Source organism: Lactuca saligna, chromosome 5, assembly GCF_052625555.1.
Source record: "Lactuca saligna cultivar CGN05327 chromosome 5, ASM5262555v1, whole genome shotgun sequence".
Classification (NCBI taxonomy): Eukaryota; Viridiplantae; Streptophyta; class Magnoliopsida; order Asterales; family Asteraceae; genus Lactuca; species Lactuca saligna.
Genome location: NC_136421.1, coordinates 3103144 through 3115296, shown reverse-complemented (window position 1 = coordinate 3115296; position 12153 = coordinate 3103144). Strand labels below are relative to the sequence as shown.

At 34.8% G+C, this 12153-nt stretch overlaps 1 protein-coding gene and 1 pseudogene across 1 annotated transcript; both read right to left on the bottom strand.

The window, feature by feature from the left end:
* Positions 1-179: 179 nt before the first annotated feature.
* LOC144996932 (cytochrome P450 71D11-like) lies at positions 180-2008 on the bottom strand. Its single transcript, XM_078956725.1, has 2 exons — positions 1085-2008; positions 180-984 (listed from the first exon to the last, which is right to left on the bottom strand). The coding sequence occupies exons 1-2, from the start codon at positions 1976-1978 to the stop codon at positions 361-363; spliced, it is 1518 nt and encodes a 505-aa protein (XP_078812851.1). The 5' UTR covers positions 1979-2008; the 3' UTR covers positions 180-360.
* A 388-nt stretch (positions 2009-2396) lies between these two features.
* On the bottom strand, positions 2397-3660 carry LOC144996933 (serine acetyltransferase 1, chloroplastic pseudogene; annotated as a pseudogene).
* Positions 3661-12153: the final 8493 nt, after the last annotated feature.

Here is a 12153-nt window from a genome sequence, read left to right as displayed (position 1 = left end):
GCAGTGAGGAGGGTGGTGAAGATCACAATGAAGTGGGAAGATAACGTGAGGTTACTGAGGACATGGCCTCATATAAAAGGATGTGCAAGCTTAATAATCATGACTTTACTCTGTGTGTGTGTGTGTTATTCACCATTGTGGATTTGTTTTCTTACGTTTCATATGCCGAAGGTCTACATTTGTTTGGAGTTGGAGGTACACCCTTGATATGATTTCTGAAGTAAAACACATTGATATGAACATATAACACGAGATAGAAAAAAAAATGTGGAAGCTCATTACAATCAAAGTTGTAGTTTACAATGTGACATTATGCTGTCTAACAAGTATTTGTGGTGTCTTTTCTTCCAAGGATCTATTTTATGCAGGCACAGGATGGTAGGCAGTTGGTATCAGATTCAAGTTTGCTTTTCTTCTAACCGTGACACCAGACGTTTCATTCATATCAAGGTCTTCACTTGTCATTCCATCAGGAAGTTTCCAGTCAAAATGGTAGAGCAATTTGATGAGTGGAAGCTCCACATTTGCCAATCCAAATGACATTCCAGGGCACACTCTCCTTCCACCACCAAACGGTATGTACTCGAAATTAAGTCCTTTGTAACAATCTGTTGAGCTGCTGAGGAATCTCTCTGGATGAAACCTCTCAGGATCTTTCCACCAAATAGGGTCTCGACCAATGGCCCATGCATTCACAATAACTTTGGTTTTGGCTGGTATCTCATAACCATTTATCTCACATCTCTCCCTGCTTTCTCTGGGAAGCAACAGAGGGGCTGGAGGGTGTAGTCTTAGAGTTTCTTTAATAACCAGTTTTAGGAACACGAGTTCTTGAATACACGTCCCATCAACTCTCCCTCTTCTGGTGACAACTTCCCTTATCTCAGTTTGTGCCTTTTCCAAGATTCTTGGGTGTTTCAGCATTTCGGACATCGCCCACTCTACAGCTGTAGAAGATGTTTCACTCCCACCACTAAAGATGTCCTGCAAAAGCCAATACCCTTTCAGTCGTGTGTTATCGGTGTTTTTGATTAAAGCATTGAAACTTGTTTATAGTCTTATAGCATAGGATTGAATTACTAACCAAGATGACTGCTTTGATGTTAGCAATAGACAAAGGAAATGTTTGAACATCACCATGCTCCTGATATCTCAAAAGAACATCCACAAGATCTTCATCTACATCACCCACATTAGTTTCCCCCTTTTTAGCCTGATGTTCTTCAATGATGTTACCGGTTATCTCCTCAAACCTCCCACGAATTTTCTCAAGTTTTGCCTTAAATCCAGTGAGCAAAGGAAGCATGGTAGAAGAAGGGTAAAGGTCTGAAACATTGAATCCTGAAGCTGCAGCTGAAGCTTCCTTGACAAGTGCGATGAAAGATTCTTGATGTTTGCATTTCTTACCAAACGCCACCCTGGCAGTGATCCCATACGTTAATGAGAATATTCTTTGGCTAAGATCGATCGGAGATCCTACATGTTCACTGATAGACTTGATGAACTTTAAGACCTCTTCTTCCCTTGTAGACGTAAATGACTGGACCCGCATTGGGCTCAAAAGCTCCATGGAGCAAATCTTGCGAAGCCGTCTCCAGTAATCTCCATATGGAGCAAAAGTAAGGTTTGTAGCACCATTACATATCACAGATGAAGCAAAAAGGTAAGGCCTATCAGAAAAGTTTACATCATGAGTTTTCATAACCTCCTTTGCTGTTTCAGGTGAAGAAACAACCATCACAGAAAGCTCTCCAAGCTGCAGGTGCATCAGAGGCCCATATGTCTTGGCCAATTCTCTCAGTCGCTGATGTGGAAGACAGCTCCCAAGATGATGGATATTTCCTATGATAGGAAGTTTCCATGGCCCCGGGGGTAGACATGGATTTGAACATTTTCTTTTGGACAGCCTCAACAACATGAACATTAAGATGAAAAAATAAAAGATTATCATTTGGGATGAAAAAATTACAGGCTCCATGATGCAAGTTAAACTGGTTTTCAAGGTAATCCAGTATTTTACCTCCCAAATTTCAAGGAACATATATATAGGAATACTGTAGTTAATCAATTATGCTTGCATTGAGTCGGTCAAACGTAAGTACTTACAGAGACGGACAAGTGTAAGAAGACAAAAGTTATCATAGTAAAATTCGGCATCTTGATTCAATCCCACAAATTTGAAGGATTCAAATTCAAATCTCATATGAAAGAGAAATTTAAAGACGGTTTGATTCGTGTCGTTTTCCATAAAACCGATTCCTTCGGAGCAATCTGTTTGATTTTATCAGAATAAACAAAGTGACAGTCCATCATAATTACAACAAAGGTATCTAACCCACACAACAGCAAACAAGGGAAAGAAAATCAAAAGATAGAGTTGACTTTAGAGTATAATATAGTGAAGCAAAAGACGATTTTTCACTTGATTTGATACATGATACTTTTAACAGTAGCATGACTAAAGTTATGATGATAAACAATTCAATTCTTAATTTCTAAATAACATAATCATAAAACTCAATATGTGAAGTATGATCCATAGTATGGCTAGGAATTTTATCAAGCTTGACCGGATTATCCTTCCCTCCAATCAACTTAGCAGGATTCCCAACAGCAGTAGTTCGAGCGGGCAGATCCTTCAACACCACTGACCCTGCCCCAATTTTTGCCCCTTCACCAATCCTAACATTACCCAAAACACAAGTCCCTGCCCCTATCAAAACCCCATCTCCAATCTTCGGATGTCTGTCCCCACAACTCTTCCCGGTCCCACCCAATGTCACATTATGCAAAATCGATACATTGTCTCCGATCACTGCCGTCTCTCCAACAACAACTCCGGTGGCATGATCAAATAATATCCCGCTTCCGATCTTAGCTCCGGGATGAATGTCCAAAGCTAAAACCTCAGAAACCCGATTCTGGATCAAAACCGCCAAGATTTTTCTGTTTTGTGACCATAGCTTGTGTGCTACTCTATGAGCTTGACAACCAAGAAACCCCTTAAAATGAAGGAAACAGTGAACATAACTCAAACAAGCTGGGTCTCTTTCTTTTACGGCCTTTAGATCATCTTTTACAGCTCCAACAATATCTTGATCGCCTGTGAGTACATCCATGAAAAGATCATGGAGGGTTCTACTAGGGAGACTAGAACTTCCGAGCTTTGTGGAAAGATGATGAGATAGAGCACTCTCCAGGGTATGATGAGATAAGATTGATCTAGAATAGTAGTCTGATAGTATGGGTTCTTGATCAACATCAGATCTTGCTTCATCTTTCATTATCAGCCATATATCATCGTCATCTTGCTTATCGGTTTCATGTTTACGGTTGGATTCTGTGTGAATCTTTGAAATGGGTATCCAGGAAAACTGATCAAGAACTTGTGCTCTTGAATCATGAACACAAATAGCCAATTGATCATCTTGTTGTTTGGCTGAATCAGTGAAATGTATTTGTGGGTGTGATAAGGGGTAAAAATGGGGTAAGGATCCAACAAAATTTAGTGACTTAGAGTGGAGACGATGATGAAGAACTGAGGTCAGAAGTGAGACCTTAGTCTTCATGGAGAAACAGGGAAAAGAGGGAATAAAGAATTTGACCAAAAAATAAAAGGATTTTGAGGGTGATTGTGGCTAGTGGGGATGTCGGACTGTCGGCACAGGTTTAACGATTTTATAACCCTAAAAAGGCAATTACTGTAATACTGTTTCTTATTTTTCAATTATTCCTGATAAATAAAAATATTTAATGTTATTTCTGAGCGTTTATCTTTTTTTAGATTTTTTGAATTATTTAATATCTATTTATTATTTTTATATATTTTTTCATTTTTAATCAAATTTCACCTATTAAATATCATCTCATATTAATTAATTTTATTAGTATATTAATTAATATACATAATTGTAAATTCATTTTTCTATTAATATATTAATTATTAATTATTGTATAAGTATATTAATATAGATAATCCCTTCCATTTGTGAATTCATATTAATTAATTTTATTAGTATAAGTTAATTAAGATTAAATTACATAAATGGTCAATGTGATTTACCAAATGTCAACTCAGTTGTTACTTATTTTATTATGAACATGGTTTTTGTGGTTACCAAAACTTACATGAATGGTCTTTTTTGTTCACACCTTTTTATTTTTGGATCTTTTAATAAACTCGTATAATACACGGGTCACACACCTAGTATAAAATAAATATGCTTATACTTTATTTTTATTTTAAGATATGTATTTTTAACATCAATATTTTATAAATTATAATTAAATAGTATCCCTATTAATCCACGAATCGATCATGATTTAAACATAGGATATTAATTAAACTAACCGCTTGTGTTTACTAAGGGTCGGCCCTAGGGGTGTTAGGGCCTCGGAAAAATAGGCCCAAAAAGCATCTGATTAACTTAATAACTAATAATGTTAGTATTATATATAGCGTGTGTTGTGTGTTGTCTAAAAATTATTTTTGTGCATTTGGTTAAGGGCACACCACTAGTTATCTAAACACCGTTGTTTGATCCTTTCGGATGTGCATCCATGTTTTTTTTTGTGCCTAAAATATGCTCTATAAATTAATAGGAGCGTCTATTGTACAAATTGTATCTAAATGAGTCGTTGTGAGTGCATAGACTTTTAGGATAAATATCTTGGTTCGATATCAACTGGTCCTTATTTTTTCTCTCGATGTTTTCCATTTTAATATATTCATTTTAATTTTTAAGCAAAAATGTATAGTTATTTTGGTTTCTTACTTTTTTTTATGTTTTCTCTTAATCCAAATGATACGGTTAAATTCTTATTCTTACCATTAGTTAAAATCTCAAAAATCTCAAAAGTTAAAATTATTAGAGTCGAGTTTTTAACTTTTAATTTAAACAAAAATCTCAAAAATTAAAATTATTTCATGTAGTGTTTAAGAACAAACTATTGGACTTTTTAATTAATTTCCATAGTATTTCTGTATTTATCGTTTTTAAACAATTATCTTTTTATATAATTTTACATATTATAAAATTTTCATCTATTTTTGCACGTATATAACAAATAAAAAACTACAACTTTCAGCTATCAGTTATGAGCTAAGTTTATTAAATGTTTATGTGTTTTACTTTGTTTCTACATTTATTAATCAAGTTGATTATATTTTAACTATCATCATATTTATTATAATATTGTGAAATTCATATGACATAAATATCATCTTTTGATATTTCATATTTATTACTGTGGACCACCATAAAGAGTTATAAGACTGTACTAGTGCAAGTTGGTCAGAATAGCCTTAGCATGGACAATAGTGGAAAAGTCATATAGACTTGGGATAATGATATTAAGACAAGTAACAATAGTATAATGGTGAAAGGTTTGGGTCTTATCTTTTCGAAGTTGAAACATAAATGTTTGCTTTCTCATCACATGTTCCACTCTAAAACTTTTTGTACAAATTTGTTTTTCCAAATACATTTTTTATATATCCATATTGTTGGAACATCTTCATTAGTTTTCTCTAACACATGTAAAAACTCTTACATATGTTATTTAATAAAATTCCATGAAAACTGTCGAAAATTTCACTGCAGAGTCGATTTTTTTGTTTGATGTATTCATTCCAATTTGGAAAATATGTTTCAATCAAAACTTGTTAATAATCTTACCTCACTAATAAAACCTTATTGGATATAATTCTAACATGATTATCTACACAGTCATATCAAATTCACACAATTTTCATTAAATACACAATTAGACTTTAGAAGAAGTCCATTTTTTTAATAAAAAACCTTACAAAATCTAAACACCACTTCCATCATGGACACATTTTAACTTACAAAACCTTCCTAGATTTATTCCTTAAACAATGATTTGTTCAATTTCCACTAAAAGCCTCGTGATTTTTCTTATTTTCTTTAAATTCATATACACATTACATTTATCCGAGCAAAATACCTAAAACGGATCATGTATAAAATTTTCCATATTTACCCAAAAAGTTAGTACGGCTTTAGTGAAACAAAAAACAAAAGTTGGACATGACCACCACACTTAACATAAAACCCGAACATTTTTAACGTCAGTCTCAAGCTCAATTTCGTTTTTGGTTTTTGGTTTTTTTAAATCTTAATAGTTTATAACCTTTTTTTATTCAATTGATGATAGAATTTGAATCTAAAAAACTTCAAATCAAATGTATGATAGAACTTGAAAGTTAGAAAATAAATGAAAATTTTTTATTATCAAATGTCACATTCTTATTGATTTGGTCATATGTAATTTTGTGGTTATTTTCAATTAATTTTTTCTACATAACATTTTGTGGTTTTTTCCATTATATTAAACACATAATATTTAAATGTAATAATGAATGCATATCAATTTCAATAATTGACTTTCCTTTTAATTTCAAATTTCTAAATTAAAACTTTATTATTATTTTTTTTTTTTGTTTATTTGTCTAAATTATTTGTTTAAATTTAAAAGTGAAAAAACATTTTAATTTTAATAATTCAGTATTTTTCTTATAAATTCAAATTTTTTCATATATTTAGAATTTTCATATTTAATTTTTTATAATTTTTCATATTTAAATTTTTTTAAATGAACCTATATAATATATACACCTAATATTCAAATATTCGCATTTATCTTTAAACAACAAGAGCTTTTTTATATTCTAACCTCCGTTTTGTGGTGTCTCAATCTGTAACTTTTCTATTTTTCTATTAGGCGGAGAGTACTTTTGTAAATTTTTAAATACATGGATTGTTCCTGAAAAAAATCTACACATACTTTTATGTAAACTGCAGGGATAATTTTTATAATTTATTTTTGAGTAAATTGCAAAAATGGTCCCTGTGGTATGCAAAATTTTGGGGTTTTAATCCAAACCTCGAGTTTTTTGGAACCATAGTCCTTTTGGAGTGGTTTCTATGTGGTTTTGGTCCCTGACTTAACTCCCGTTAAGTTGGAACTGTTAAGCCCCCCTCACGTGCCTCACACGTGAGGGTAATTTCGTCATTTCATATGTCAGGGATCATTTTTGCATAAACGTTTTTTTGGATTGATTAACATTTACCCCTCATTTACTTTCCCCAACACTCGTCAACTCCCCAACTCCCTCCTTCTTGCTTCTGCTCCATTGAACCTGCAAAAAACCCTCGTTGCTTATCCAAACAAGATAATCGACACTACACATATAAGGGCATACGTTTAATACGAAATGGTGTTCGTAATGTGGCATATCAGACCAAAACGCGAAGTTGTTGATGTATCAACTGTATATGGTAAGCTGCTCTGTTTTCTTTAACTTTTATACTTTGCATTTTCTTATTGATTTAGAACAAAAAAATGCAAAATTTTAACTTTGTTAATATGTATAATTTTGATTTTTAGCTGGTGCACCCACATGGTTTAGTATTAAGCTTCATCACGGTGGGAAATTTACTAAATTACCTGATATAAAGTACATTGGAGGTGAAGTGCGTTATGTTGATTATCTGGACATTGATGAGTTTTCTGTGCATGAACTTGATGCCATAATGCTTGACCTAGGTTACCCAGACCCACGAAATTCTGAATTCGCTGATGAATCCCCAGTTATATACGACCATTTTAGGATACCCAATGGTGACTTTCAATTTGGTCTTAGAGCTTTAGGGAATGATCAGGATGTGATCAACCTTTCTAAATACATTGCACATAACAAGCTGATTGAGGTGTACACAGAGCATGGAAAGACAAATTTATTGACTTACTTCATGTCACCAAATGCAAAGGGTAAAGTTGTCATTGAGGAATTACCAGAAAATGATGATCAAGGGGCTGAAGTTGAGGGTCAAGTTCATGCAGATTCTCCAATGAAAAATGTGAACCATGGTAATGGTGAGCCTATTGGTGAGTTCATGTCTCTGATTCTTTTTGGGAGTAAGAATGATAGTTTCTCACCAGAGTATAGAAGGGGTAGGGTTGGGAATTCCAAAATAGGTGAAAGTTCTTGTAGCAAAAGGCTTAATTTAGATTATATTGATGAGGTTGTTCACATTTCAAAGGAAAAGAATGATGATCTGGATGGTTCAACTAATGTTCAGGAGGCAGCAACTTGTGTTCATATTGATGAGATGGATGGTGTTAGGGAGGCTGCAAATGTTGTTCAAGAGGCATCAACTTTTGATGAAGAAGGCTACAACACCCCCTGTTAATAATGCTGATGAACAATTGAATGAGTTATTTGATAACCTTATGGAAAATTTGATTGGGAGTGATGATGATAATGCAGAGTATGAAGGGGATGGAGAATCTGAAGAGGGTAATCAAGAGTATGAAGAGGATGATGAATCTCAAGAAAGTGATCCAAATTTTGAAGAGTATGATGAATCTGAAAATAGTGATCCAGAGTATGAAGAAGATGAGAGACAAATAGAAGATGAAGATCATATGGATGACATAATGGATGTTGACAACAATATACAGGATGTGGATGTGGACATGGGAGACTTCACTCTCAATGTTGAAAGTGATGTGGAAGGTTCTTGTATAAATGTTGTTCATGGGCATGAACCTGAAGATATGGAAGTGATTAACAATGAGGAATTTGAATCTTTGGATGAAGGATCCGACCAAGACAGAGAGAGAAGAGCTCTTATCAAGAATTTGAGAAAAGAAAAAAGGTGCAGTCTTGGGGTAGTACATAAACAATCTTTTTCAGTTGGAGATAAATTTAATAGTAAAAAAGAATTAAAGGAGGCAATTGATCTGCATGCACTAGAATCAAGAAGGAATCTTTTCTTTAAAAAAAATGACAATGTAAGGCTTAGGGCACAATGTAGAGGTGTTGTACCTGTCACCAATAAAGGCCAAGTGGGTAGTCAAGCTACCACTTCAAAAAGAAAGGGTAAAGAATTAAAGACACAAAAAGTAACATGTGGTTGGCACATTCATGCATCTAGGTCAAATCCTGAATCCGACTGGTTTATAAGGACCTTAAACCAAACTCACACATGTTTGCAAACAAGGAAACTCAGGGCTTGTACTGCTTCTTTAATCAGCAAGAAAATCTTTGATCAAGTTGAGGCGAATCCAGATATACCTTTGAGAGCTATACAAGATCACTTTCAAAAGACCTACCAAGTGGGTGTTAGTATGGACAAGGTGTTCAGGGCAAAGGATAAGGCAAGAAAGCATGTAATTGGTGACTACACAAAGCAGTATGAACTGTTGAGGGACTATGTTCTCGAACTTCAAGCCACCAACCCAGACACCACAGTGAAAATAGATGTATGTTCTGAGCCTAACCCTGATTCCCCAACTAGGCAGTTTAGAAGAATTTATGTGTGCTTGGGTCCACTGAAAAAAGGGTTCAAGGCATGCCTTAGGGACTTATTAGGTTTTGATGGTGCCTTCATGAAAGGACCATTCCCTGGGCAAGTCCTTTCAGCAGTTGGTCTTGATTCCAATAATGGAATTTACCCATTAGCATATGGGATTGTTGAGTCTGAAAACACAAAAAGCTGGAAATGGTTTTTAGATAACCTTGGGGATGACTTGGACCTTGGAAGAAACTCAAATTTTACTTTCATAAGTGACAGGCAAAAGGTAAAGTTGGAAGTAGTTTTTATACATTTGGTCATTTAAAGTGTGGTTGTAAGTTAATTCTAATGATTGAAAATTAATTTTTGCAGGGTTTACATACTGCAGTTGAGCAAATTTTTCCCAATGTTGAGCATAGATATTGTATCAGACATATTCATGACAATATGAGGAAAAGATGGAGGCAAACAGAGTACAGGGACCACTTATGGAGGTGTGCATCAGCTACCACCATTCCTGAGTTTGAACATTTGATGAAGGAGTTTAGTCAGTATGATAAGGAGGCATGTGAATGGTTGAAGCAAATTCCTCCTAAACATTGGGCAAGGAGTCATTTTTCAGGTAAATCTATATATTCCAATTTGGTCCTTATGTCTTTCACTTAGTGAACTGTTTTACTTGTATGTGACTTGTATTAAATGTTTTTTAATTGTAATTTACACACAGGAAGAGCAGTTTCTGATGTGTTGATATCAAACATGTGTGAAGTGTTTAATGGGAAGATAGAGAAAGGAAGGGATAAACCTGTCATTGGATGTTTAGAATTCATAAGGGAGTATCTAATGAAGAGGATATGCAATGTCATGAAGGAAATGAAAAAGGCTAAAGGTCCACTAACACCCACAGCAACAGACATCCGCTGCCAGAAAAACAGTTGCTTCACAATACATTGCTAGGTGGAATGGGGGAGACAAGTATCAAGTCACAGGAGCTTTGCAGGATCAACATGTGGTTGATGTTAGGAACAAAACATGCACTTGCAGAAAATGGGAATTAATTGGAATTCCATGCAGACATGCAATTGCAACTCTGAATGAGATGAGTAAAGACCCAGAGGCTGAGCTTGACATTTACAAATGGGTTCACAAGGTGTATTTTCTAGAGACATGGAAAAAGGCTTATTCTTTTAAGGTGGAGCCAATTAAGGGTAGATCCATGTGGCCCAAAAGTGAATGTCCCACAAAGCTAATCCCTCCTCCACATCGCACTCAGGTGGGAAGGCCTAAGAAAAAGAGAAGACAAAGTGAGGGTGAAAGGTTAAGCAAAAAGCAGAAGGCAAGTCAAGGTGATGGAGTGAATGCTGCACAAGAAGGAGGTTCCCAAAAACCAACAAATGATGGAGTGCAGAAGCTATCAAGGAAGCATATCAGTGTTACTTGTAGCAAATGCAAGAACAAGGGACACAACTCTAGGACCTGTAAAGGGCAAGGTGGGAATCAATCCAAGAAGTAATGTGTCATGCATGCATGGAGTTTTCTGTGATTTTGGTTGGTTATGAAAACTTGGTTGTTATGTTTACAATATTTTGTTGAAAATTTTTGGTTGGTTGTTATGAAAACTTGGTTGTTATCTTAGGTATGGTAATGTGTCCCTTTTGGTAATGTTTAGAATCTTTGGTTGTTATGTTTAGAAACTTTGGTTGTTATATTACAAATCTTAATGAAATGTGCATTTTGGTTATGTACAATTGGTTCTAATATATATATTTTTGTAACACATTCATACCATTTCTATTCATATGTTAATTCTTATACATTCATACCATTTTGGTAAAACATTCATTACACTTGCATCATAAAATTGTACATATATCATTATCATCATAGTCACTACAAACTTGATCACATAAAATTACAACAAAATGACCAAAACACCCTTCAGAGTATACCCCTACACAAACCAAATATAAAAGAATACAATCACAAAGAAAAACCAACTTCCAAACATGTACATTTTCAGCTTCAAATTATCATCCTTCAATGCTCTGACATTTGCCACCAAAATGTTGTTCTTGCATATCAGTCCATTGCATTGATCCTGTAGCATGTTCATACCTCTAACCAACTCATTGCACCGTTCCTGCACTGAATTCAAATTTCTTAGCAGACCAGGTATGATGGCTTTAGACCTAGTACACATTGGGGGATCAAGCCACCCAATAAACCCACAAACGGAATCATTCATAGGGCATGCAAAAAATCTCCTTCCTGGATTCAAAAGGGGTCCAAGACGTTTTCACCACAGCAACTTTTCCACAAAAACATAGCACCATTTTTGTTGTAGCAGAGCTCAAGAAGAAGGGTAGAAAAAAAGAGACGTTGGGGAAGAAGATCGCAGGAAATGGGGGTATTTAAAAGGAATTAATCCAAAAAAACGTTTATGCAAAAATGATCCCTGACATATGAAATGACGAAATTACCCTCACGTGTGAGGCACGTGAGGGGGGCTTAACAGTTCCAACTTAACGGGAGTTAAGTCCAGGGACCAAAACCACATAGAAACCACTCCAAAAAGACTATGGTTCCAAAAAACTCGAGGTTTGGACTAAAACCCCAAAATTTTGCATACCACAGGGACCATTTTTGCAATTTACTCTTTATTTTTCTACGAAAACATACGAAAATAATCAAAATATTATGGCCAAATCTCAAACCCAATGACTACTAATTTCCCAATTGCAATTAGATAATAATTTGGCATGTATACACAAATAGCGCAAACTGAAAAGCACAACGTTCTTTGAGCATTTTGTTTTCAGAATTGGAC